This window comes from Parasteatoda tepidariorum, chromosome 4 (assembly GCF_043381705.1).
Source record: "Parasteatoda tepidariorum isolate YZ-2023 chromosome 4, CAS_Ptep_4.0, whole genome shotgun sequence".
In the NCBI taxonomy this organism is placed as follows: domain Eukaryota; kingdom Metazoa; phylum Arthropoda; class Arachnida; order Araneae; family Theridiidae; genus Parasteatoda; species Parasteatoda tepidariorum.
Genome location: NC_092207.1, coordinates 38,380,812 through 38,405,786, shown reverse-complemented (window position 1 = coordinate 38,405,786; position 24,975 = coordinate 38,380,812). Strand labels below are relative to the sequence as shown.

Sequence of the window (24,975 nt, the reverse complement as noted above, 5' to 3'; positions counted from 1 at the left end):
ATATGTAAACTAGAAAGATCATGCAAATTAATCCTGATAAAAGAGTACTTTTTTCAACTGAAAATCAAAGTCTAAGTAGAACAGAGAAGAGACAGAAAGGACAGTGCTCAGAATTTCAGTATTATAAACATACCTTTACATTAGGTAGTAAATTTTCCTTTATGAAGCAAAAAAATAGCAGTGTATTACAAATAAATGAAGATACATCACTCATATTAGTAATAACAATATAGATAAAAAGAACATTTTTTTGACGACTTATCTAAGTTATCCACTTACTCTTTGAACACTATGAATAATTAAGGTGCTCTTGCTAGTAGAATTAGGCTTGCTAAGTTTTTCAATTTCTTTCAAAGCTGTATCAGCTAAATCTGCATCACCATCTATAATAATGAACAACATACATAAAAATCTTTAATAGAAAAGAAAATGTTACATTGAATGAAATGGAAATTTTTTTACAGAAGTTAATATTTTGTTTAATGATCTAAGTACTGAATAGTGTTTTGATTTTTTAATACATAAAATGATAATTTATATTGTTGTAAAGGTTGACTTGAAATTGTCGAACCAGCTTTGATAAACAATAAAACCTGATATTATATCTTGTTTGTGAATGCCTAGATAACAAATAAAATGCTAACTGACTAAGTGTTTGTGACACCTAAAATTTTTTTGTAAATAATTTTATTTTCTTATTGTATAATAAGAATTTTGTGCATTGAGGAGAAATTTCTTAACAAGCTTGTCCAGAGTGAAAAAAAAATTGTTTTAAAATAGAAAATTATTTTATTAAGTAAAAATCACCAAAATCACGGGAAATTGCTGTAAAATTTAAAATTTTATACTGATTTTAAGTGATTTTAAAGTATAAATATAGATTTTTGCCTGGTGCAGTTTGCTAAAGACATATACTAACCATATTATTTATTAAACATATTATTCTTACATTAAGAAATAAATAACTTCTGCATCGAAAATATACAAAAAATAAATAAATAAAAAACATTAGAACAAATATAAGTGTGATTTACATGCTCTGTTAAATAATAATATAGTCTAGGTGGCATTCCTCCATTCTCAGATTAATCCTGTTGTCGATAACGTTGAAAAATGATCAATTTTACAATGAGATTTTTTTTTATTGTTTTCAATTATTTCTGATGCCATTCCATACTACTAAAATTATTTTACTCATTATATTTGAAAAAAGTGAACAAATTATTCACTATAGCAGTGAATAGAATGAAGTAAGGATGGTGTAAGTACAAATTGAGAATGATGTAAATACAATCCCATTTATTAACAACATTGCGCCAAACAAAATATTCCATTTTGTTTGTTAAATCCGAAATTTCTTAAAACACAGGATCATTATAAGTAGGTTATGCTGTATATTCCATGTCTCAAAGCATGAAAAGGACACATTTCTTTAAAAAAGTTCAATTAAATATTTAATTTGTTTTAATATAAATTAACTGTACACACAAAATTATGATTTAAAAACATTTCATTTTTATTTAACTTGTATTTTACACAAAGAAGCTTCAAACAATTTTTAAACAAAATTATTTAATTATCATTTTTAAAAAATCAGAAATGATACTAAAAATACAGAAAGCATTCAACAACCAAAACTTACACCAAAAGCCCTCATAGTTAGATTAAGTTTGAAATTAATTTTAGTAGAATATAGAATATAAGTATTAAATAAAATAGCTCAACATAAAAAAAAAACTAGCAAATAATATTCAAATGAAGAATGAACTAGCATTGTCCTTTGAAGTGAAAGTATTTTAAGTAAACAAATGAAATCATAATGTTTTTGATCCCAAGATATTTGAAGAATGAATACTGCATAGGACATAAGCGTCATAAGAGAGAATGCATTTTCTCTTTATTACCACGTACATGCATTTTTAATGAAGAACAAAGTTATATTTTTCAGTCGATATTAAAATTTTATAATAGCAATAAAAGTAATATTAAGCAACTTTAAAAAATATAATGTTTTGATAAACGCAAATCCCAGAATTTTATCAAATATTAAACCTTAGGACTTTCATAGCTTGCATGCAGGGATTTTTTTCCCTGCTTATGTATTAACCAAAAACTTGCAAAAATTTAGTTTATTGATTACGCAATGTTAAACATAACAGCATTAGAAAATTAACCTAAATAACAAATAATAAATAAAATAGAGAGAATAGTCTTTAATGAAATAAATTAGCCTATGTATTTTAGATGAATATGCCACACAAAAGAGATGGCGTGTTTAGAAATAATGTCATTTCAAGAAAATATAAATAGGATGTCATTAAATATAGTTGAAGTGTCTCTTATTAGGTGAAATTTTAATCAATTGAAAATAATAAAAATAGCTTTTTACAATGAGGTCTTTTATACATGGAATCATATTCATACTGCACATTAAAAAAAAATATTTCTGTCATGCATTTATTTATTAGTCTGCTACTGAATATCTCACAAGTTATGTAAAAAGACTTTTATAAATTATCACATTTAAATAGTATAAAGTTTTACTTAAAACAATGCTTTAAATATAAAACAAAACAGAAAAACCTTAAAGTGACACATAATAAAATTTAATAGCATAGTAAAACAATTAATTAAAATGGCAACTAAAAGAGTAAATCATTCACAAAATAACAACTAAGCATTTGTGAGTGGACACTTTTTGTTTATTGCTGCTATGGAAATTGAAATCGCTTTTATGAATAAATTAGTTGCTTATCATTTCCTAAATTAACACATACCTTCTCATTAAACTATTAATTACTCATTAAACTAATTTGCTAAATTACAACTCAAAATCAAAATTTATTTTAAAAAAATGAACTTAAAAAAAAGTTTGTGCTATTGTCAACAAATACTTAAACATGGCTCAGCAGCACTTAATTCAAATATAAGCCGATCTAGACACTTCAGGGGCGGCCCGTGAATCACAGTTTGTCAAACACTATTCTAATATATATCTAGGGGATGTTTTTTTTACTCTTTTTTTTAATTCATAATATATTATTAAATAACAAGATTTATGAATTACTACCTTCTGGATTTTTTACACCATACTTTTCATAAAGTTTAAGAAAGTTTCAAAAAATCCATCTAGATCTTTCCATTTTAATCAGAATTTAGCTTTGGGAGCATTACTGCTCATACAATTCTATATTCCAGATTTGCTTATTGTACGTTAGCTTTAATTCATGCCCATTGTTTTTTCATAAAGATTTTCACAATCACCCATTAAGGCTTTTTTGGGAAATAACTAAAGCCAAGAATAGACTCTTCTTCTAAGTTTGACATTTTGAGACATACATGCATACCGGCCAACATCTAATATTTTGAAGATGATTTTTCCCAGTGGTGGTGAAATGGAAATTAAATTACAATTTTAGGCAGAAACATATGCTGCATTTTGATAAAGCTTAAGCAGACAACCACGACAGTATCACATATTAGTATATATGCTAAATTTTTTTAAAAATAATGATGGTCAAAATCTTTTTAAATGAAGTTTATAAATGCAAGGAATACATAGAAAGTATACATTTTACTACCACTTTAAATAAAAATTTTACGCAAAATGCATAAAACTTCGTAGGTATGTACATGCCATTTGCCTTATATGTTTTTGACCTCATTAAGAATCAAATAAACTTGTACCACTTGTGGGGGAAGATCTCTCCCCCGCCGTGAATTATGGGGAAATTTCCCTGGGCATAATTTTTTTTTTAAAAAAGAGAGAGAGAGAGTAGACAGTGATTTTTAATGCAGGAGTAAAAATTAAGAAAATTTAGTCACTGGTCTGAAGGACCAGCAATTAAAAGTTATTAGTTCATACACATTTTCACTGGCTTGTTTGTCTGTCTCTATTATGATGAAATAAGCTATTTCATGATCAGAATATGAAACCGAAAAATCAAAAAACTAAAACAGTATACCATGCTATTGCATCGATATTGCTGACCTGGGGGGTCTACAATAATAATTGTTTATGGTAGTTTGAGTGAAATTTTTGAAATATCAGACCACCTTTATTTTTGCGTCCTGTAATGTGGTCAAGAATCTATAACAAATGGCATATGGATCTCAAAATTGCAAACAAGAAACCTGACCTAAGATTAGAAGGTAGTAACCGAACAAAAAAATTTAAGATAATTAGCTTTATATTAAACTTACTTTCAATTGATACACCATCTGCAAAAAAACATGTAAATGAAAAAAAATCATTGTAAAAAAGAATTTAGCTAGAATAAAAATGATAAATTACAATTTAAGTAATAAAGGAGCAAACAAAAAATGTCCATACATTATAATTCTTTATATATATATAAAAAGTACTTCATTTTCAAAAATAATAATGTGTGCTCACCATCAATTTCTAAACCACCAGATGGGGTGGAATTATTCACTATGATTTCTGAGATGGGTGGCAGTTCAGAACTAAAACCAATGCCATTTTCTTCGGTCTCTTTTGAATCATTATTGTTATTTTCTACACTTAAAGTGTTATCATGCAATGCACTAAGTTCTAATGAGTCAGCATTAGGACTTCCATTTAACAATTCATCTTTTTGAGGTTGAGTTTCACCCAAATTATCAACAATAATTATGGGGGGCTTGGGAATAATAACAGGGACCTCATGCACATGCGGGGAAGGGGATGCACTTGGGGATAGTCCATTGGGGTGAAGTTCCCCCTTACTTTCTACAGAAATTTTGTCATCACCGATAGTTTCAATTTTAAATTCAACAATTTCCGGTTCTTCCAAAGCAGCGACCTCAACAAGTTCTTTATTATCATGTGTTAGATTTTTATTTAAGACTGCAAATTCAGAATTGTTTTCATCAGAAATATTATTGACAAAAATATCACCATTAGATATTTTGCAGCCACCGTTTGAGACTTGTGAGTTTAACTCATAAGCGATGTTTTTCTTTTCAAAAAGTGTCTCTTTGGCATCTGGGGTGTTTGTTACATTATGCTCCGCGCTTTGCATAGAATTAGCGTGCAGATTAGAAGTAGCTTCTGGAGATTGGACAATTTCTGAAATATTAGCAATATAAGTAAAAGAGCAAATAAAAGGAGAAAACTGTAACTTAAAAGAGTAAAAATAAATATAAACAGCATATCAAAGAAACGCAAGAATAGATCAATATTACATGCATTATAAATAAAACCAAGAAAAGATCAATATCACATGCATTATAAATTAAGTAAAAAGAATCCAGGCCATGCAGAATATTACAACTAAAACTACAGGATTATATTATAACCCAAAATACAAAAAAAAAAATTCTAACTATGAAGAAAACAAATTAAGGCAGATTTTAAAACAAAAAGTTAATTATTCCCAAAAAATTGTTAAATTATGAAATATTTTCTAAATAAATTAATTACAATTCTAAAATTATTGTTAAAAAAAAGATAATTCAATTTAGAGTTTGCAAGAGAAAAAATTAGATTTTGAAAAATTAGTGTAAAGCTCCATTTAGCTATCGAGAAATATGATTCTTTTTTTGAAGATATCAAGTTAAGATTACTATTTAAATTTCGATAAATAATTGGAAAATGATCACATAAATTTAATTAATCATCTATGTTTTTGCATTGACAACTTCGAAAATTTCGCACTTCTATTTGTGTATAGCAAAAATGTAATTGAAATAATAATCAGAACAGAACACTCAAAAACAAAATCCAAGACTTATGAAGCAAACTAAAGAATTGTCCAAAATACCACAGTTTTATACTTATTTTTAAAATGAATGGACAGTTAAAAGTTTTTACAGTTTAAAAAACTATTGCAATATATTGCTTTCTTTTATTTAAAAAAGAGAAAAAAATTATAATTTAACAAAGCAAAAACAGCAGTGCAAACAATAAACACATTTATTCATAAATAATTTACACATCAGATTTATTTTATTGAGCAAAAGATAGAACAGAAGGAATAATAAACAAGCCAAAAGATATTTTTAAAAAATCAGTTTTATAGCTTTTAAGGTACTCTGTATAAGAAATTAACTTGAAAGGGCTTTGACTTAATTAACTGGAGAAAAAAAAACGAATTTCATTATGTAAGGAGCTAATTATATATATTCACAAAATTGAAAATTCCTATTTTTAATATTAACCACAGTTCATATCAATTTTACCTCCTTGTAGGTCGATCAAAGAGGAATCTAAAATTATATATTTCTAACTTTTATGTAACTTTGAATAATTCAAAACTAAAGAAATGAAGATTATACTTCTTAAAATTGAATAAGCATCCCTAAAAATAAGATAATAATATTAAATATTTTCGAACAATCGAAAAGAATGTTTCTCAAATCAACTCAAATATTTTCAACTCATTCTTCCTAGTATAGCATGAGTTTTAAATATGGAAGAGGAGAAACATAACTTAGGATTTAATCAAGGAACATTTTTTTTTTGTAATTGTCCTACCCCTTTGATTAACAAGACATCATTTTAAATTCAATTCAATTTTTAATTCTTTTCAATTTTTTAACTAATTATGTAGACAGATTATTACAACAGCATGTATTACAACAGCGACATACAGAGATATGTATATGGATAGTTCCCAGTATTTAAACATTAAAATATTATATTCCGTAACATACTTTTTAAATTCAAAGAAATACAGAAAAAAAAACATGAAACCACAAAAGGAGTAACAAGTAGTTATAAAAGGATAACTAAATCAGTATAAGTAATCATAAATCTGAAAATATAGTTGTTTTTCTAAATGATACACTAAAAATTATGAGATGAGAGTAATCATTAAAACAGTTAAGGATACGTTTAGGCAACAATTTTAGTTGCCCTTCAAGTTTTGATAATTTTGAGAAAATATATTAAATTCATAAAACTTCCCTCAAACTTATCACAGACAAAAATGATCAAAAGGTAGGATATAACTTTCATCCTTACTCAAAAGTAATAAAGGAAACAATTTGAAAAATAAAATATGTAAAAGAAAATTAGTCTAAGTATGGGTCAAACATGCCTTCATTAGTCCTTTTAATAGTTGTTGTGGTAATAACTGTGCCCCCGGCTGTAACTCGACAGTTAGTCTCTACACTTTTGCCTGTTTCGCTTAACTGATCACTTCTTGCATTCACCTGAGACAAATGGGTAGCTTCTGATACAGGAGTAAGTTGATTCAAAAACAAGAACTAAAGGAAAGATACAAAAATATTCAGAAAACTAATAGCTTTAAATAAAGAATCATCTAAAAGATAGGAAAAAGGAAAATAAGATAAAATATTTGCTAGGTCTCATATAAAGCAATGAGTAGAATTTAAATAATGAAATTATAAATTAAAACTTTTAATAAAATTAGTTTAAAAAATTTATTAACTTAATAAATGATCAATTAGAATCAATATCTTTTCATCTACTCAGTTGATAATTTTTTGAATTTTTAGTTCAAACAAATAGATAACCTATGATAAGTTGCCAATTAATTAAAAAATAGAAGCAAAAGGAAAGATAAAAAAACAAATAGTTAAAATACAATTAGATTTATGTTAAAATTATCTTAAAAACTAGGATAATACATAAAAAAAGATAAAATAAATCACAAAGTCCAGTACAGATTGATGAAGAAGAAATTAACTAATATAAATTAACTTAAAAGTCCTTATAAAATGATTTTTCAAAAGTTTCTAGATTTCACAAATGATCAATTAAGTGAATTAAGTATCATTATCTTCAAAATTTTGAACGGAATAAAAATGAAAAACAAAAGAAAATATAAAAAAATAAAAACAAATATCCGAAACCAAATTAATACTAAATTAGAAACTAAACTATTCAAAAAATTAAATAAGATAAATTACTTAAAAAGTTTTATACATATATATTAAAAATTTAACACAATTATGCATTAAAAACTAATTTTTTTCACAAAAAACAAACTAAGTGAATCATTAATTATTGTTTCTTAAGTTTTTGGATCAATAAGATGAATAACTTCTGGCACAGAAATAAGCTAATTCAATACAAGAGAAAAAATAATAATAAATAAAAGAAAAAAAAGGAAAAGATTAACATTTAATAATGTTAATAATACCTATCACAAAACACATAATTACGTAAAATAAATTGACATTAAATAACATTTAATTTATTACCAATATCTATTAATTATTGTAATAAAATATTAAACTTATCAGTCATAAAAAAAATCTGAACACCCCCAAGTGTATCTCATTGACATAAATAAATTGAGAAATAACACATCACCTCTGCTGTCAGAGTGCCAGTGACATCATCATCTTCAAGTGGTCGAGATTGAAGAGGAATCATCTGGCGCTGACTAGGATTTCGTAACAGTTCTTCGATGCTGACAATCCCCAACCCGAGGAAATTTTCTGAAATAAAATGCTAGAACTTATTTTCTTATAAAAAAGAAACACTTAAAATGCTGATTTTCCTTCCTTAAAATGTAAATCTTACATTATCTAAAAGTCTTGAGAAGCTTCCTATGAAAGAATATAATATCACACTTAATAATAAATGCAAATTTTAAATGTTTCATACAATATGTTCTTGTTGATTATCATCTTAACTTGATTAAAAAAAATCTTTATTTATCTTTAAATAATTCAAATAGAATTTTGTAATATTTTATACAACATACACATACTGACTCTACAATCTATTAATTTCAAATTTCCAAACACCAATTTAAAAATAAGAGTTTGTGTCTTTCGTTCTACATGTAAAAAGTAAATTGAATAACTGATTGTTGGATTATTTATTTATCTAATCTTTTTTTTCACATACTTCAAAAACTATGATAGATTATTTAATAAAAACATCAATAATCTAATATGCACATAAATAATACCAAACTAAAAAAAATTGAATAAATTTTTTAATAATTTTCTTTAAAGCCAGAATAATTGTACTTTTAAAATAGGCAATGAATAGTAATTTTATATGAAAAGTAAAGTTTGAAGACATTAAAACTTACCAGTGGACGGTTTTTCTTTATCATAAATTTCAAATAACAGTTCTGCTGATATATCTTTAACAGTGCTGGAAAAATATATAGATTTTACTATGGTTCAAAAACAGTATGTGAATGTGTAAAATTCAACAATTAAATTTATATAATTACAATGTGTAGGACTCATCCCAAAAAGGATTGTGTTTTTCTTCTACACAATGTGTCTCAAACCTTTGAGGAGGTTCATCCATTTCAACAACACAATATGGTTTAAGGCAACCTACATAAAAATAAACTAATATTAATATTTATGGGATGAGAATGGTTAATAATATTGAAAAAAATCAAAAACTAATTTCACAAAATTTAACATCTGAAAAATAGACAAGCACATGGAAATTGAAAAACAAGTTGACAATGTTGTTCATTAATGATAAAATGGTGGGAAAACAGTTATGATCAAAATTTGTATTCGTGTTTATTTAAAGTTTAAGTGTGATTGCCAAGAATAAGTTTATATATTTTTCTTATTACATATTATAAATGATATACCTGCTTAGTGTCATTAAATAATAGTGTTGTGTGTATATATTGCTATATCTTTTATAAAACTTGAAGCAGAGATGTAAAAAAACATGTTCAGTGTTGTAAAATATTAGTTTCGAGTGATTATATTACTGTATTTTTATAAAATTTGCAGCAGACTGATAATAAAACTGTTGCCTGGAGAATAATATTTAATATAGATCTGCTCTTTCTTTTTTTTTTTTTAAATTATGAAATGCATGTTTTGTGGTGTTAAAAAATGACAGTAATACAAGTGTACTTGAAATTTAATAGGGTTGCAATATTTGACACAAGATCAAAGCAGTGCCAATCAACAAGCATGAGTCAGTCATTAATTAAAGTTAAAATTTCAGATTTCGGCAATCCTAGTATGAAATGCTAATAAAGATTTCCTAAAATAATATTTTCAACAGTATTTAAACAATTAAAACATGATATTTTTCTTAAAAGTTTATAACAATCAAATAAAACAAAATAATCTATAATAAACTAGCTCAAATAAATTTTATTTATAATCAAATTCACATACCAAAGAAACAAGCTAGTGTAAATAAAAAATAAAAAAAACTTCTTAGCCTCATTAGTCATAATAGAATAACAAATAAAATCAATAACTGGTATTACAATATATTCATAGATCAGTGCAAAAATAAATTTAAAGAAAAAATTTAATTTAAAATAAAAAAAATCAATCACCTTGGCTTCCTCCCAGATTAGAAGCTTTGATAATTTTAACTAAGAGTTGTTTGTCATCACTAACTTGAGTAGATGTAATCTAAAATATGAAAAAAGTAACCATTTAACAATTTTAGATTTAAAAATTTGAATAATTAAATTCTTTTATTGCCAACTATACAAGCGATATATAATGCAGAAATTTCCCCCATTTCATAATAGGGAAGAAAAAAATAAATAAATAAAATAATATTTTTATATTTTACAGGATATAAAATGCGATTATTAATGAAAGTAATGGCAAAAGAGAAAAAAAATTAAACTTCGCATTTCAAACTTACACAATTTAATTATAAAATTTGTAGTGAGATAGAATCAATAAAAAGAATTGAATGGAAAATATGATATGGACATATGGATAATGTTTTCGATTTTCTTTCTTTTTTTTTGCTCTCTATATATATTTTACAGTAAAGTGTTTCTTAAAACGTGTAAAATTTCTATAAAATAAAGTACAAATACCTCTTCATCTCCAGCATAAAATTTTGGTGAAAGTCTGGGACAATCAGGAAAACAAGCTAATCGAAAGTTAATTAACGCAGATGCAAACGCTTCATGGCAAATTTCACATACTAAATCACTTAATGGTTGTATGTCTCCTGAATCAATCTGGAAAGGAAAGATAATTATAAAATATACATTTATTATTTGATATATACAGGGTATCTGCTACATTTTAGATTTTCAAATTCATGACTTTCCATGACTAATTCTAAGAAATTTTTATGACTTAACAAAGTTACTATTTTCTCTGACAAAAACACAACAATAAATTTAAAAAAGCATTATAATAACATTCACTGAAATGATAGGTATAACCAAAACTGTTATACTCTGCATTATCATATTTATAGATTTTAAATTTAAAAAACAGAGTAAAGAAAGAGTTGAAGCAATAAAATAGCTGGAAAAAAAGGAAAACAATTTTTTTTCTTTTTTTTCTACAGAATTACATTCTAAAGATACTTTTCCTGTTCATCGGAAAGGAAAGAAATACTCCTGATTTTTTGTTCTCATTTCGGAATAAAAAATTTCGTCAATGACTGGCTTGTTCAGCTAAAATTTTAAAATGATAAAATAAAAATAATAATAAAAATTCTGAAATCACAGAAGTTTAAAAGATAATTCACTCTCGAAATTATGCCTTTTCTTTCATTTTCAAAAAGAACACCATAATTTTTAAGGAACATGATAAAAACATTTTATATTTTAATAAAACATGACTGTGAGTGGGGATTTTGATACACATTCAGACATTCGAACAATTGGGGGAGGGGTAAAATCCATTTTGAAAATTAGATTTTTCGTAGATTTTAATCCATGACTTTCCATGATTTTTTTTAAAAAAATAGACAAATATGACAAATTTTGTCCAATACCGAAATGCATGACATTCCATGACGTTTCATGACTTTCCAGGTGCGCGGATACCCTGTATATAATAGTTAAATAAATCTTAACTTATACCTATAGTTTGGAAAATTGATTGAAATTTTTTTATTCATGATATATGAACTGTTCTTCAATTAAAGTTTTAGATTACTTGCACGATTGGTCCATGAAGTTATGTCACTGGATGGATGTAAAAATACTTAACTTATCTGATTGGTGCAACACATCTGAAGGTGACTCTATAAGTGGCACATTTTTATATTTGGGAATATCAACATTCAACTCTGTAGCCTTGTAATATGAACTTAACACAGCAAACAAGAGAGTTAACTCACTAATGAAGCATATAGGCAAACTAGCCTTCATGAAGGACTTTTTGATAGAATAAACCAACATTTGAGTTTCATGGAAAGGAAAAACATGAAAGCCTCAAAGGGTTGGCCTGACCTAAGATTCATCAACCATTGGGGATGCTTTACACCAGCATTGTGTCTATGAGAGCAGCAATCAAATTAAACAGCAGCTGTTGGGATTCGAACATAGGTTGCTTCATTGGGAAGCGAGTGCTTGATACATTGCTTCAAGCGAGAAATCCAGACATCAACATTATCCCAGTTGGTCTTTTCTGGAAGGCCCTTTTGAGCCTTGGAGCTCAATTAGTTAATTATCCCAAAATAAGCAAATATTTCAATATCAGTATCTACTTGGACCAATTACCTTTGCCAAGCTTCAACTTTTAACTTGCAAATTTTTTTTTTTTTTTAAATATATTGTGGTTTGCCCATGGGTGACTATGAGTTAAACTCTTCAAGATGGTCTCTTTTTGAGATGTTTTTTTTTATTTTCTCAAAAGTCAGAGGCTGGAAATCTCTAAAATCGGGTAATTAATTTGTGGCAAGTGTCGTTACAGAAAACTTTCTTAACATGATATGATGTTTTTATGAGAATTTTCAAGTGCCAGAACAAGAAGTTTAAAAGCGCCATGTAAGAACTTTATTACAGCTAGGGAATTGTTGGTATCTTTGAATCAATCAGAAAACAGGTCACAAGCCTGTAGTTATGCTAAGTTCATAATGTGCAAAAAAAAATTAGAAAAATGGAAACATTTGAATTCTTTTCTTAATTACAAATGAAAATATAAGAACAATTAATTAAATAATTAATTTAGAAAAAAAAATTATTAAACATTGAAATATCAGAGCAATATATAATTATCTTCTGCAAAAATAATAATTGAAATTCATATCTTGCACCTAAGCTACAGAAGTAAACATATATTATTTTTTTATTATTATTATTATTTTGAAGGTGCTAATATACTATGCATAAAATCTTGAACAATTATAAAAGGAATATAAAAGCAATTCAAGAGAAAAAGAGGCATGGGAAGATCACACTCTTGAACTTAAAATCAAGTGATATAAAAATTTTGAATGTTGAAAAAAATGTGTGTAAAGTTAAATTGTAAATTCTCATCATGAATTACAAGAGAAAAAAAAACACTAACAACTATTAAGTAAATTCTGTTTAAGTTAGTACACAAAATCAAAAGAAAGTTTCATAAAAGCAAATAAACTTTTATTACATAGACAAAAAATAAAGCAGTTTCACTAATTTATAGTACATAATGAATTTTTATTGAAAGTTGGTTGCTGTTAACTACATATTATCTTGTTTAAAAACTGCACTCAACTATTTTGCTTTCTTCTTTCAAATTTTAAATAACATAAACTCTGCCAATTTTTACTCAGTTTTACTTTTTAAATTCAAAGGCCTTACCATTTGAGCTGCACTGTTTCCACTGGTTGCAAATCCAACGGACAATTGAACTTGAGGAACTTCAGAATATTTAGCAGCAAATGATACATCTTCTGGCATGCATTCAATGTAAGCCTAAAGAAAGACAATTGTTAAAATGTTTTATTAAAATACTATGCTACACAGAAGGAAAAAAATTATAATATATGGCATTTGTTGACGAAAAAGTTAAATGAATTTATCACAGTGCTTTTAATCAAATTTGTGTAATTTTTATAATTAATGTTCAGTAGTATCTTTCAAAACAAATAAAGTATGTACAAGGTATTACCAAATAAGAGGGAGAGAGATATAACAGACAATATTCCAGAATTTTGAAAGAATTTCTCAGACAAAATTTTAACAACATAATTTCGTAAGTAACATTTACAGAAAGGTCATTTATTATATTCTTATTTGTCCTTAGATGCAAAAAAATTTTTGTTGCAAATAATTAACCTCAAAACAATTTTCTACCGTTATCCAAAATTGATATATTATCAGTCTGAACAAAAATAAAAGTAAATTTTCGAAAGTAAAAGTAGTTTTTGGCTCTGAAATCTAAAATAAATTTTCCCTGAAGCTCTCTGAAAAAACTTATTCACTCTTAAATAAAAATTCTCTTCAAGGGTAATCAAGAAATTTTGATACTTAATAGATAGTACAATGTTTGTAAGATGTAATCTAAAATTTCCTGATACACATTTCAAACTCTATTTTTTTTTAGAAAATTTCAGTGGTAATTTATTGATGTATATTTGTGAATTTATTAAAACAGAGAAATAAACCTCAATTACTTTATAACATTATAGTTCAAAGCGAAATCGCAAAAGTGACCCATTAAACTGAATGTTTAATGTGTCAGTTTTACTAGTTTCAGAACCAAGAAGTAGGTTTCCAATGAATGAAAAGAACATAAAATACCCTTAGATACATTAAATATTATTTTGATGTCCCATTTTTTGATTTTGTGGAGATAAATATTATTTAGTTCTTACCTAAAATATGTATTAATAATATAATAATTTTACGCATTTCAATTATTTTTAAAAATTAGCTAAAAACTAATTAAACTGTAATGAAATAATTTCACACATTTTAATTGTCTTTAAAATTTAGTTAAACACTAATAAAACGGTAGTTACAACTTACAAACTCAGAGAGCTTGTGAGATTGACAGTATTTTATTTGATGATTTGTCAAATTGTTGTCTCCAAGAAAGAAAAAAAAACTTTTAAATTTTGATACTTATCTCTTTTTTCATCATAAAAAACTAACAGAAATTATTTTAAAATTAAAAAATAATGATAAAAACAACAAATACAAACATAACAATACAATAAAATCAGAACAGAAAAAATCAGATTTTGATAACAATAAGCAATTGATAACATTAACCACAATAGCAATAAGCAGAGACTACTATACTTATACAAACTTTAAATCTAACTCTCACAAAAAGAGAAATGTATCATTTGTTTAAGATACAATGGTTAAAAAAATGCAGCATTATAAAATAATGAATTCGTTCCTTAAATATATCTGAAAACATAAATTTAAACAAAAATAAACGTTTTTAGTTTACTTGCGCTAGCCAATCGAAATATTTTTCTTACTTTCAAAATAAATTTAAAAAATGGATAATTAAACTAAAATATTTTAATAATCCGAAACAAAACACAGAGAGAGATATTTTACCCCACAAAACATAATTCAATAAAAGAGTAATAATAATAAATGCAGAATGCAGTTTTTAAACTGAATTACCTTTCCAGCTAGCCTCTTAACAACTAAAGTGAAATGCTGAGACACTTTTTCCTTTTCTTTAAACTGTGTAACAATAATGTCAAACGCAACATCTTCAACTTCAGTATCACATGTAAGAATCTGGAAATGTAATAATAATTTTTTGTAATTTAAAGATGAAAAAAAAACTATTAACACACCAATATTTTTAACAACTAACAATTAAAATTCATAATAATTTTTTGTTTAAATCACTCCATTTATAGATATATATAGAATAACTTTTAAAAGTATAAAATACAGTACAAAATGAAAACTGGATAATTCAATGTAAGAAAATAAATACTAGCGTTCAGTAAATGTTGCCTATTATGAGATTTATATGTATTAATGAAGCTACTTCACTTTGATATTGAAAGATGTGAATAAATGTAACACAGTAAAAAAAAACGATACAGATTATAAATATGGAGTTACACTACTTTTATAATTATCAACATAATTCATACAGGAATTAGAAATTGTGTACTGAATTTAAAGATAATTAAAATTTTTACAAGCCTTTTTTAACAACTCATAACAAAACCCTTAAACAGTCTTTGTTCAATAAATACAAATTAACTTCAATATTCTACAAGGTACTGTGAAAAGATATTTATGAAGAATTAAATGATATATTAAAAATGTTTAGAAACACATCATAAAGTGAAACTTTCCCTGTAAGCCAGCAAAAGGGAAGATAAAATCAATTGTTCCAGGGTTGGGGACAAATTTCCTTACAAAAAATGTTGCTTTTAAATAGTTTTTATTTAAAAAAAGAAATTTGTAGAGAATTCCTTTGTAACTATATAAAACCTTTAATTTTGAATAAAGGGTCTTCAAATATTCTACAAAATATAAAAATAAGACTTTATGAGCTTAGAGCAGTGTTACTTAACCTTTTTGATATAATGGACCCCTTTCAAAAATTTTAAGAAGTCACGGACCACCCCCCTGTGAAAAAAAATAATTGCAAAAAACGTCAATTATTAGAAAACATTTAATTTTATTATTTTAATAGTATACAAAATTTTTAATATTAAAATTATTAATGTGAAGGTTGCTGCTGCTTTTCCTTACTTAACAAATTGAATTGAGGGATGGTTTTCAACAAAGCAAACGGGCATATCATGTTCAACATTCAATAGATTTCGATGCTATGTTTTTATTGTCACAATTGTGGAAAATCCCGTTTCGCAAAGATACACTGTAGCAAACGGAATTATAGCTGCCATAACTCGCTTTACAAGCAATGGGTAGTCTTCCAAACGTTTTAAAAATTAGGAGTAGTCAGCGGACCCCCAAAATATAACTCATGGACCCCTCAGGGGTTCATGAACCACAGGTTAAGAAACCCTGGCTTAGAGGAAGCATCCCACAATAAATTTTGTCCTGTGGCCTATAAAACGTGTGTGAAAAACGTTTTTTCATGTTCATGTCCTGGGGCCAAACTGCAAATTTAATCTGATGATCAATAACCTTAATTTTAAACAAGATACTTATAAAACTATGTTTTATCAAACTAAAACAAAAAAAATTATTTTTAAAAAAAAAATTAGCAAAAGTAGTGAAAATATAAGCAAAAAGGAATGCATTCCTGCAACAGCACATTGTGGGCCAAGAAAGTCATGTACTAGATAAAGGCTCCACAATTTCAAGACCAACCGCACGACGACAGTGGATCCTTAATTTCCATACAATCAGCACATGAACATAAACAGCATATGAAAAAATAAATATATAAATAAAAATACTCACAGGACATTCATTTTTGGAGCTTTGAAATTGAAAGGCATTTGTAACTTTAGGTGCTGAAGATGTGTGGATGACTTCGTTGAAGTCCACTAAAATTCCATGCTATAAAAAAATAAAAATTTATTAATTACGAAAAAATGACAAAAAATAAAGTTCAAAATGTAGCTGCATAATTCTAAATTAAGAGATACTTGTCCAGTCTGCATGCATGTAGTAGAATATTTTTTATTTAAAAATTTTTTTTAAATATTTTAAATGAGTAAAAATACGTTTTTAAATTTTTTAATAATAATATATGTACTTTTTTAAGTTTATTTCTCCAATCAAACACTCGTTTGCTAATGTTAAATGTTTGCTTATATACTGTTGTTACAAAAATATTTTTATGTTGAAATATTAATAAAAAAAAGGTCATTGACTAAAGAATTTTACTTTTTTTTCTGAAAAGTTCAGATAATAAAAATAACAGTAACTCAGCAATATGAAGTGATATAAAGATATTTATATTTTTTATTATTCATTTCATGAAAACATTTAAATGCAACATGAATTGATTTCTTAACTATTTTTTTTAAGTTATATAATAATCATCATTTGAAAAACTAAGAAGACAAAAGCAAATAAATTTCTTTTCTTAACTTTTTGATATTTTTGTTAAATTATATTACACAGCAGAAACTTAAATTTGTTCATTGTTTTATGATTATAAATAAATGAAAAAAAATTTTTTATATAAAATATCAAGAAAGTAAATAATTGATTCATAATTTATAAAGCTTCTTGCTTTGGCAAAGCAGATTCAGGTCAGGGGTCAATCAAGGATTTCTTGGGAAGATCTTGTATTTGGAATTATATGAAGAAGAAAAAAACAATATAGAATTTTTTAAAAATTGTTTTTGTTTAAGTTTAAGGACCTACATTAATAAAAGTTATGCTTTCGCAAAAACCACATTTACATAACAATATATTAAGTCTTAAATACAAAAAAAAATAAAGGAACCTGTACTTTTAAAATGAAAAAAAATCAAAAATCTCATGTTAGCAAATTTAAATAAACTGACTACAATAATTTTAAAATCAAATCTGAAATTAATTTTGATTTGAAAGTAAATTCTTCATACACAAATTGTCAGTCAAATAATGAAAATGATTTAGATAAAAATAAACAAGTTTTCTTAGTTAAGAAAAAAATTTTCATAACTGAAATATATTTAACCTTCAATCAAAAGGAATAAATTTAAATATTTATATACAATGAATGCTCAACTAATAAAAGAATGCAATGTGCCAACTGGAATATAATATGCAGTAAAAAATAATTATAATACTATTTAAATGAAAAGAAATCTGCAATATAGAAAATTTTCAATGAATTTTACTATTAACTAGGTCAGAAAAATTTAATTATTCATTATAACTTTAAATTTTTTATTTACAAATTTATTTGTCTATTGAAAGTTAATGGGAAAATTACAACATATTCTTCTTTGTTTTCCTGGTGCAGCTAAATATGTTTCATTAATTTGCAACAAAGCCAAACTTTTAAGAGGGAAAAGGATAGTTTTCCCAGGGCACGGGACTGCTGAGTGCTCAACTGAAGTCCCTCACCAAAAATATAGTGTTTAAATTAGTTTTTTTTCTTTTTTTTAAAATAAAATTGTTCAGAATTTCCTAATTTTGTAAACAGGGTCTTTAAAAAATTTTACAAACTATTAAAATAAGATTTTTTTTGGTTTAAGGAAGTGGCCCACACCCACAATAAACTAGGTCAATAAAACCTTTGTTCCGCCATAATTTATATAAAATTATTATATTTATAATAATTACTTTTAGAATTGTAAGAACACAAGTAAAAGAAAATAATAATTATACATTTTTGTATTATTTACATGAGAAGTGATTCTCATAGAAATATTTATCAAATGTTATCAATGAAATATTTCTGAGTGACTTAGATTTTGGATATTACAAAGAAAGACAAGTATAAGACAAGTAAGTCAATGACAAGTTATATATGTAATCAAAAAACTGCTAAATTTACAAAAATATATGTTGCCAGTTGCTATGCATAATACTCAATATATAAAGTTTTATAAAACTTAAGCACTTATAAAAAATTCAATAATTTTCAAACAAATTTTTTCAAAATTAGGCGGCGATGAAAAAGGTTGAAAATAATTGCAAGAATCAAAAGATTGCTAGCAAAAAGTATTTTCATTGAGATGCTATATTCGCAAATTTTTTTTAATCTCGTTTAATTTAATTTGAGCCTGGTTACTAATGTAGACTTTAGTGAAGGATCCTTTTTTGTTGTTCAGAACTGTAAGAAGGGATTTTAAATAATAGAAACAAAACAAATAAACTAACATGAAATAGTAAAAAAAAAATACCAATAACTTCTTTAGATATTAGTAACACTTTTCTATACATAAAATTATACATCAATTTATAAATTGAACATAAAATTTAAAATTATTTGTACAAATTTCCCATTATTTACTTACACCTTTATTATTATTTACTTATATTAAATATTAGGAATTAAAAAAAATGAAAATAGTACAAACTACTAATCTATGTTCAAATTTATACAACTCGCAAGAATACATGTAGACCTTTGTATTTCTTAGATAACTTTATAAAAAGTTGGACAAGGAAAATATTTTTTTAGTTGAAAGTAGAGTATAAAATTTAAAATTTTTTTTTAAATAGATATTCAAATTTCTATAATTTTCAAAGCAACATTTTTTTTAATATGTACCTACACATTATTTTCAAACCTGCTGATATGTAGATTAAAGACTGCAGGTAAGGCAATTAATTTTCCTACCAGCAGCTTCAAAACTTAAAACGATAAAAACGTATTTGAAATCAACGATGACGAATGCCCGCCTTTCATCTTTGGCACTCATTTCTATGGAGAATTATCTATTATCTTCTTTGGATATTTCTATTTTAATAGACAATTTTGTTGCTCAAAAAGCTAGAACAATAGCTTTATAATTAAAGAATCCATATTTGCAAGTACTATTATAATTTGTTTCCTTACATATGCTGAATCTTGGATATATTATAGGCACAAGTTATTTTATATCAGTCTAATTTCATTTCAGTTATGTTCCTTTATATCAGGAATGTAGTTTTTAAAATAATAACTTGCATTCAGCTTTGATGTCATCGAAATTAATTATATAAAAAATTTCAATTAATGCACTTTTGTGAGTGTGTGTCGAAGGCGATTCCAAAAAACTGCCACGGATCATGGCAAGAAAAATAAACAAGCAGGGTTGGCTTAATTTAAAAACAATTTACTTAAAAAGTCAATGATTTAAATCACATTTTTTTTTTTGAAATCATGGATTTATGTAGAAAATAGTACAGCATTATGTAATATGTGTATACTTAAGGCTGTGATAATATATCACTGATATCAAATCTCAATGATAATAAATGTTTTAGTCTTATTATGAGGAATAAGTAAATAAATTAAAAAATGGAATAAGTCAATAAATTAGGATATAAAGTATTATTTTTTTAAGAACTTAAATGTAGATAAGAATGTAACTTTGAAATTATAATACATTCAAACCCCGCGATAGTGAACACGGTTTATAGTGAACTCCCTGATATAGTGAACAAAATGATCTTTCCCGTGCCTTGCTTCACACGCATAATGTTATTTTTTGTGGATATAGTAAACCAAAAGAAAGAGAGGAAGTTGGATATAATGTACTTTTTTCTGTTTTCGGGCTGATTTTCTTTACTTTTTTGTAACAATTTTGAAATTTCTACTTTGAAATAAAAACATATACAGATTTTTAAAATTATCTATTTCATGGAATGTAGCAACAAGCATATTTTCTTGTTTGCTTCATTATTAAATTGATTCAGCATTCAAAGAAGTCGCAATCTTCCAGTATCTGGACAAATGCTTCAAGTCAAAGCCGATGAATTTGCTGAGTGACTTTATGAGACTACATTTATGTGCTCGAATAGTTGGTTAGACAGACTAAAAAAGCAGAATAACATAAATTCAGGAAAAATTATCGGAAAGTCGGGAATTGTTTCCATATCTGGTGCTGAGGATTGCTAGTTTAAGATTTCTAAAGCATCATCAGCTAAAGATTACTACTAATTTATTTTTTATGCAAGTTGAGAAGCAATAAAAAATATAAGTTAGTACATTTTTTGGTACTATGCTTTATTTTTCAGTCATTTTTGTATTTCATTTTATTGGTCATTTATTTGAATAATGAGTAATATAAGGGGAGAGTTAGGAAATTAAAATTGTTTGCAGAACGCATATAGTGAAGTCCCGGAGATAGTGAACGAAAATTTCGGTCCCTTGAAGGTTCACTATAGCGGGGGTTTGACTCTATTTTAATTCTCTTTTACCAACTTCATATTTTAATGTATTGCAAGAGATAAAATAATTTGCTGTTTTAAAATTAGTAAATATACTTCAATTATGCTCATTATTAATAGACCAACAAGAACAATATTATTCCCTAAAAGTTTTTCATCCCAAATGTTCACCTTTCAGAACAAATATATGGAAACTAGAACTATACATAAGAACATGACTTCAAAAACATCTTTCAATAAATAATACAAGAACAAGAAGAGAAAGGCCTCTGAAAATTTATGACATTATAAATAAAAATATTTTTTCCTGAATTTTCGTAAATATATATCATTAAAATTTCAATGGAATAAAAACGCTTATAAGTATGGTGTTTGTAGGCGTAATAAATGTTATTATGTTATTTAAAAAAAAAAATAAGAAAAATCTTACTATAATATAGTTATACTTAGAAGAATTTTAATCCAAATGCAATTAAAAACAAAAGTTTCTATAATAACATTTACTTTCAGTGCTGACAGAAAAATTTTGTTTGTAAATAATGGACTGCATAAAAACACTCCTGCTGAAAAATTTTCCTCTAAAACCTTGCTCAAATCATAGAAGAAAAAAGTTTTTTGTTGAAAAACAATAAAGGAAAATATGTATTATTTCCTAATATATTTCCTTGGAAATGCAAAGAGAATTAAACAAAATCTAAACAAGAATTAATTTGTCACATTTACATTACATTTAATTAATTACATTTTATAATACAAATCAATGTTATTGCATTACTGTAAAATTTAAACAAGTAAAGTGATGTAAAATTTGCGTTTTTTCCCCAATAACTGTTATGTATGTGAATTAGACACTCTCTATGTACACATATTACTGTGTAGACTTAAAAACATGTCATAATATATTACTTTGAAAAGGAAATGAAAACAAGTAAATGACCTAGATTTTGCAATTTTTTTTTTATCTATGTGGATAAGACACTTTATGTATTATACTTCAGATTTAAAGACATGTCATTACTATTGTTACATTGAAATGGAAACAAGTAAATGACCTATAATTAACAAACATTTTTTCTGAATTAAATGTGTGTACAAGAGATTACTGTAAAAAATAGAGAGCACATTTAAAAACATAAATTCATTTTAATACATTTTTCAAATTTGAAGTCATGTGTAAAGAAATTTAATTTAGCTATAAGATGGGTAAATAATACAAACACTTTTAGTGTGTTTATAATCAAGTCACATTTCTTATAAGGACTTCTTCAAAAGTTAATCAGTTAAATTAATATGCAACATAATTTCATGATGATGATGACATTTTTTAAGTACATTCTCTGAACATTATTCAGTGACTTGCAAAAATTCTTAGTGTGTAAGACAATTGTGAATCGACACATAAATCAATATTTTTTTTTAAAACAAGTAATTAGAAAAAAACATTTAGTATATCTTTGTATCAAAAAGTGTTAAAGAATTACAGGGTATCTAATTAGGAAGAAATACAGCATAATTAATTTGTATATGTTGCAGTTTAGATTTCCTCCAATCATTCATCATTAGCCTACTAAAATATGAATGATTAGATAAACAAAAGATCTAAACTAAATAGCAACATATATAATTCAATTATAATCTTTACTATTGAAATGATTTAAAAATAGTGCAAGTTAATGGTAGTAGTCATACAAATAGTAAAAAAGTTGTAAGAAGTATTTTGACAGTCAAATAATACATTTAAAGTAATCATTACAATGGAAATTAATATTTTTGAATACATTTTACAAGAATTATAAAGAATTATAGGGTATCTAATTAGGAAGAAACATAGCTTAATTAATTTGTATATGTTGCAGTTTAGATCCTTTGTTCATTCAATCATTCATCATTAGCCTTCTAAATCATGAATGATTAGATAAACAAAAGATCTAAACTAAATAGCAACATAAACAATTAAGTTATAATCAGTACTATTGAAAAATTTTAAAAATAGTGCAAGTTAATGGTAGTAGTTATACAAACAGTAAAAAATTTGTAAGAAGTATTTTGACAGTCAATTAATATGATTAACGTAATCATGACAATGGAAATTAATATTTTTTAATATATTTCATCTAAACTAATAAATAAAATACATGACTTAAGCAACCTTATCGAAATAGTTCATGTTAAATAATTATTATTAGCCAACATTACATATAATTTTTTCGTAAATTTAACCAATTATTTATATTATTAAAAAGTAAAAAATTAACATATCAATTTACCTCGGTAGATGATAATCGCGTCCGTGCATTTAATGCAGAAATCCATGCATCTAAAATAGGTGAAACAATGCGTTGATTATAAATCCATAAAAACAATTTATTAAACCATTCCACTATTTCAGGATCATCTCCCTCACACGTTGGAATCTGACGCTTTAATTGAAGTTTTTCTAGCTCTTGCACATTATTTTCAACTTCTGTTTCAACTTCAGATTCAGACGGCACATGTTCCGTAAGTTTAGAAACGTCGTCTGCAGTTTCGGAATTGCGAGAAGATAAAATATTTTTTTGCTTTTTAAAATAATTCGCTACAAAGTTTCCTAGAAGGTAAACAATTAAACCTAGCAATATCCATCCCAATAGTAATAAATTAATCACATTAACAGTCTCTTTCGTTTCATCTGTATACACAATGTCGTTTACTTTGTCGGCCATGATTTCGTACCACTCCTTAGTGCGGTACCAAAATAACTTTGCAGTGATGTCGACCATTTTTTTTGTTTGTTTTGTTTTTTTAAGAAAAGCGTTCAGTTGTTGCCCTAGAAACGGTATGCAGATGCGACGTGACGAAAAATCTCCAAATTAGAAGTTCACGTAATAAGACACTTACACAAAATTAACGAATGACAACATTCATTGTAAAACATTCTAAACGTCCACATGTCTTCTCTGCTTCGCGTAGAGTGATCTGTAGAGCAAGTTTGCGTCCAAGCGTCACGCGGAAAAAGGCACTTGGTTGTTTCCTGAAAGAATAACCGGTGATGAAAGATAAACATTCGCTATTTTTTCAAGTTATCTATTCTGACAGAACTGATAGAGACGTAAGTGCTTACTTGACGATCGGTAAATGAATAATAGGTGCATTAAAATGTAAAAACCTGACGCTTGTCAGCTTTTGATATTCTTGCGTCCTTGCGTGCGTCATCGAGAAAATCCATGGAAAACGATTATCTCGATAAATTTGTTTAATTTAGCTCTTGAATATTATTATTCACGTATTATTTCATTCTAATCAAATGTAGAGCAATTGCGGATAGCTGACAACCACTCATGAATTTAGTAAGATAACAAACAGAAAAAGTTTTGAAAAAATTAATGTAGCGTTTGCACAAGAAAAAATAAAGTTCTGTTCGCCGCACTTTACAATACTCAAAATAAAGTTCTAAATAGATTAATAGCAGATTTATGAATTAGTTATAGGACTAATAAAAATAATATACTAAAATAAAAATATTTAATTAAAGGGAATTATATAATAAATAAATTTTGTTCAAATTTAATCATTAAAATAAAATTTTCTTTCTTTTAAATAGGTGGAA

The 24,975-nt window shown here is 26.0% G+C and overlaps 1 protein-coding gene across 13 annotated transcripts in view; it reads right to left on the bottom strand.

The window, feature by feature from the left end:
• LOC107449691 (C2 domain-containing protein 2) overlaps positions 1-24,546 on the bottom strand; it is a 45,914-nt gene extending 21,368 nt beyond the window's left edge. For 3 of the 13 annotated variants that reach the window (XM_043039262.2, XM_043039265.2, XM_071179688.1), the window contains exons 1-12: positions 23,657-24,546; positions 17,028-17,126; positions 15,252-15,371; positions 13,467-13,580; positions 10,758-10,904; positions 10,257-10,335; positions 9,165-9,273; positions 9,018-9,082; positions 8,285-8,412; positions 7,044-7,212; positions 4,397-5,071; positions 280-383 (exon numbers count right to left, since the gene is read on the bottom strand). In XM_043039262.2, coding sequence (XP_042895196.1) covers positions 280-383; positions 4,397-5,071; positions 7,044-7,212; positions 8,285-8,412; positions 9,018-9,082; positions 9,165-9,273; positions 10,257-10,335; positions 10,758-10,904; positions 13,467-13,580; positions 15,252-15,371; positions 17,028-17,126; positions 23,657-24,148 — 2,301 coding nt within the window. In that variant the 5' untranslated portion in view covers positions 24,149-24,546. Of the gene's footprint in view, positions 1-133; positions 158-279; positions 384-4,203; positions 4,222-4,396; positions 5,072-7,043; positions 7,213-8,284; positions 8,413-9,017; positions 9,083-9,164; positions 9,274-10,256; positions 10,336-10,757; positions 10,905-13,466; positions 13,581-15,251; positions 15,372-17,027; positions 17,127-23,656 lie in introns of all 13 variants that reach the window. The other 10 variants (XM_043039268.2, XM_071179692.1, XM_043039270.2 and 7 more) reach the window with 5 other exon arrangements.
• Between the last annotated feature and the right edge of the window lie 429 nt (positions 24,547-24,975).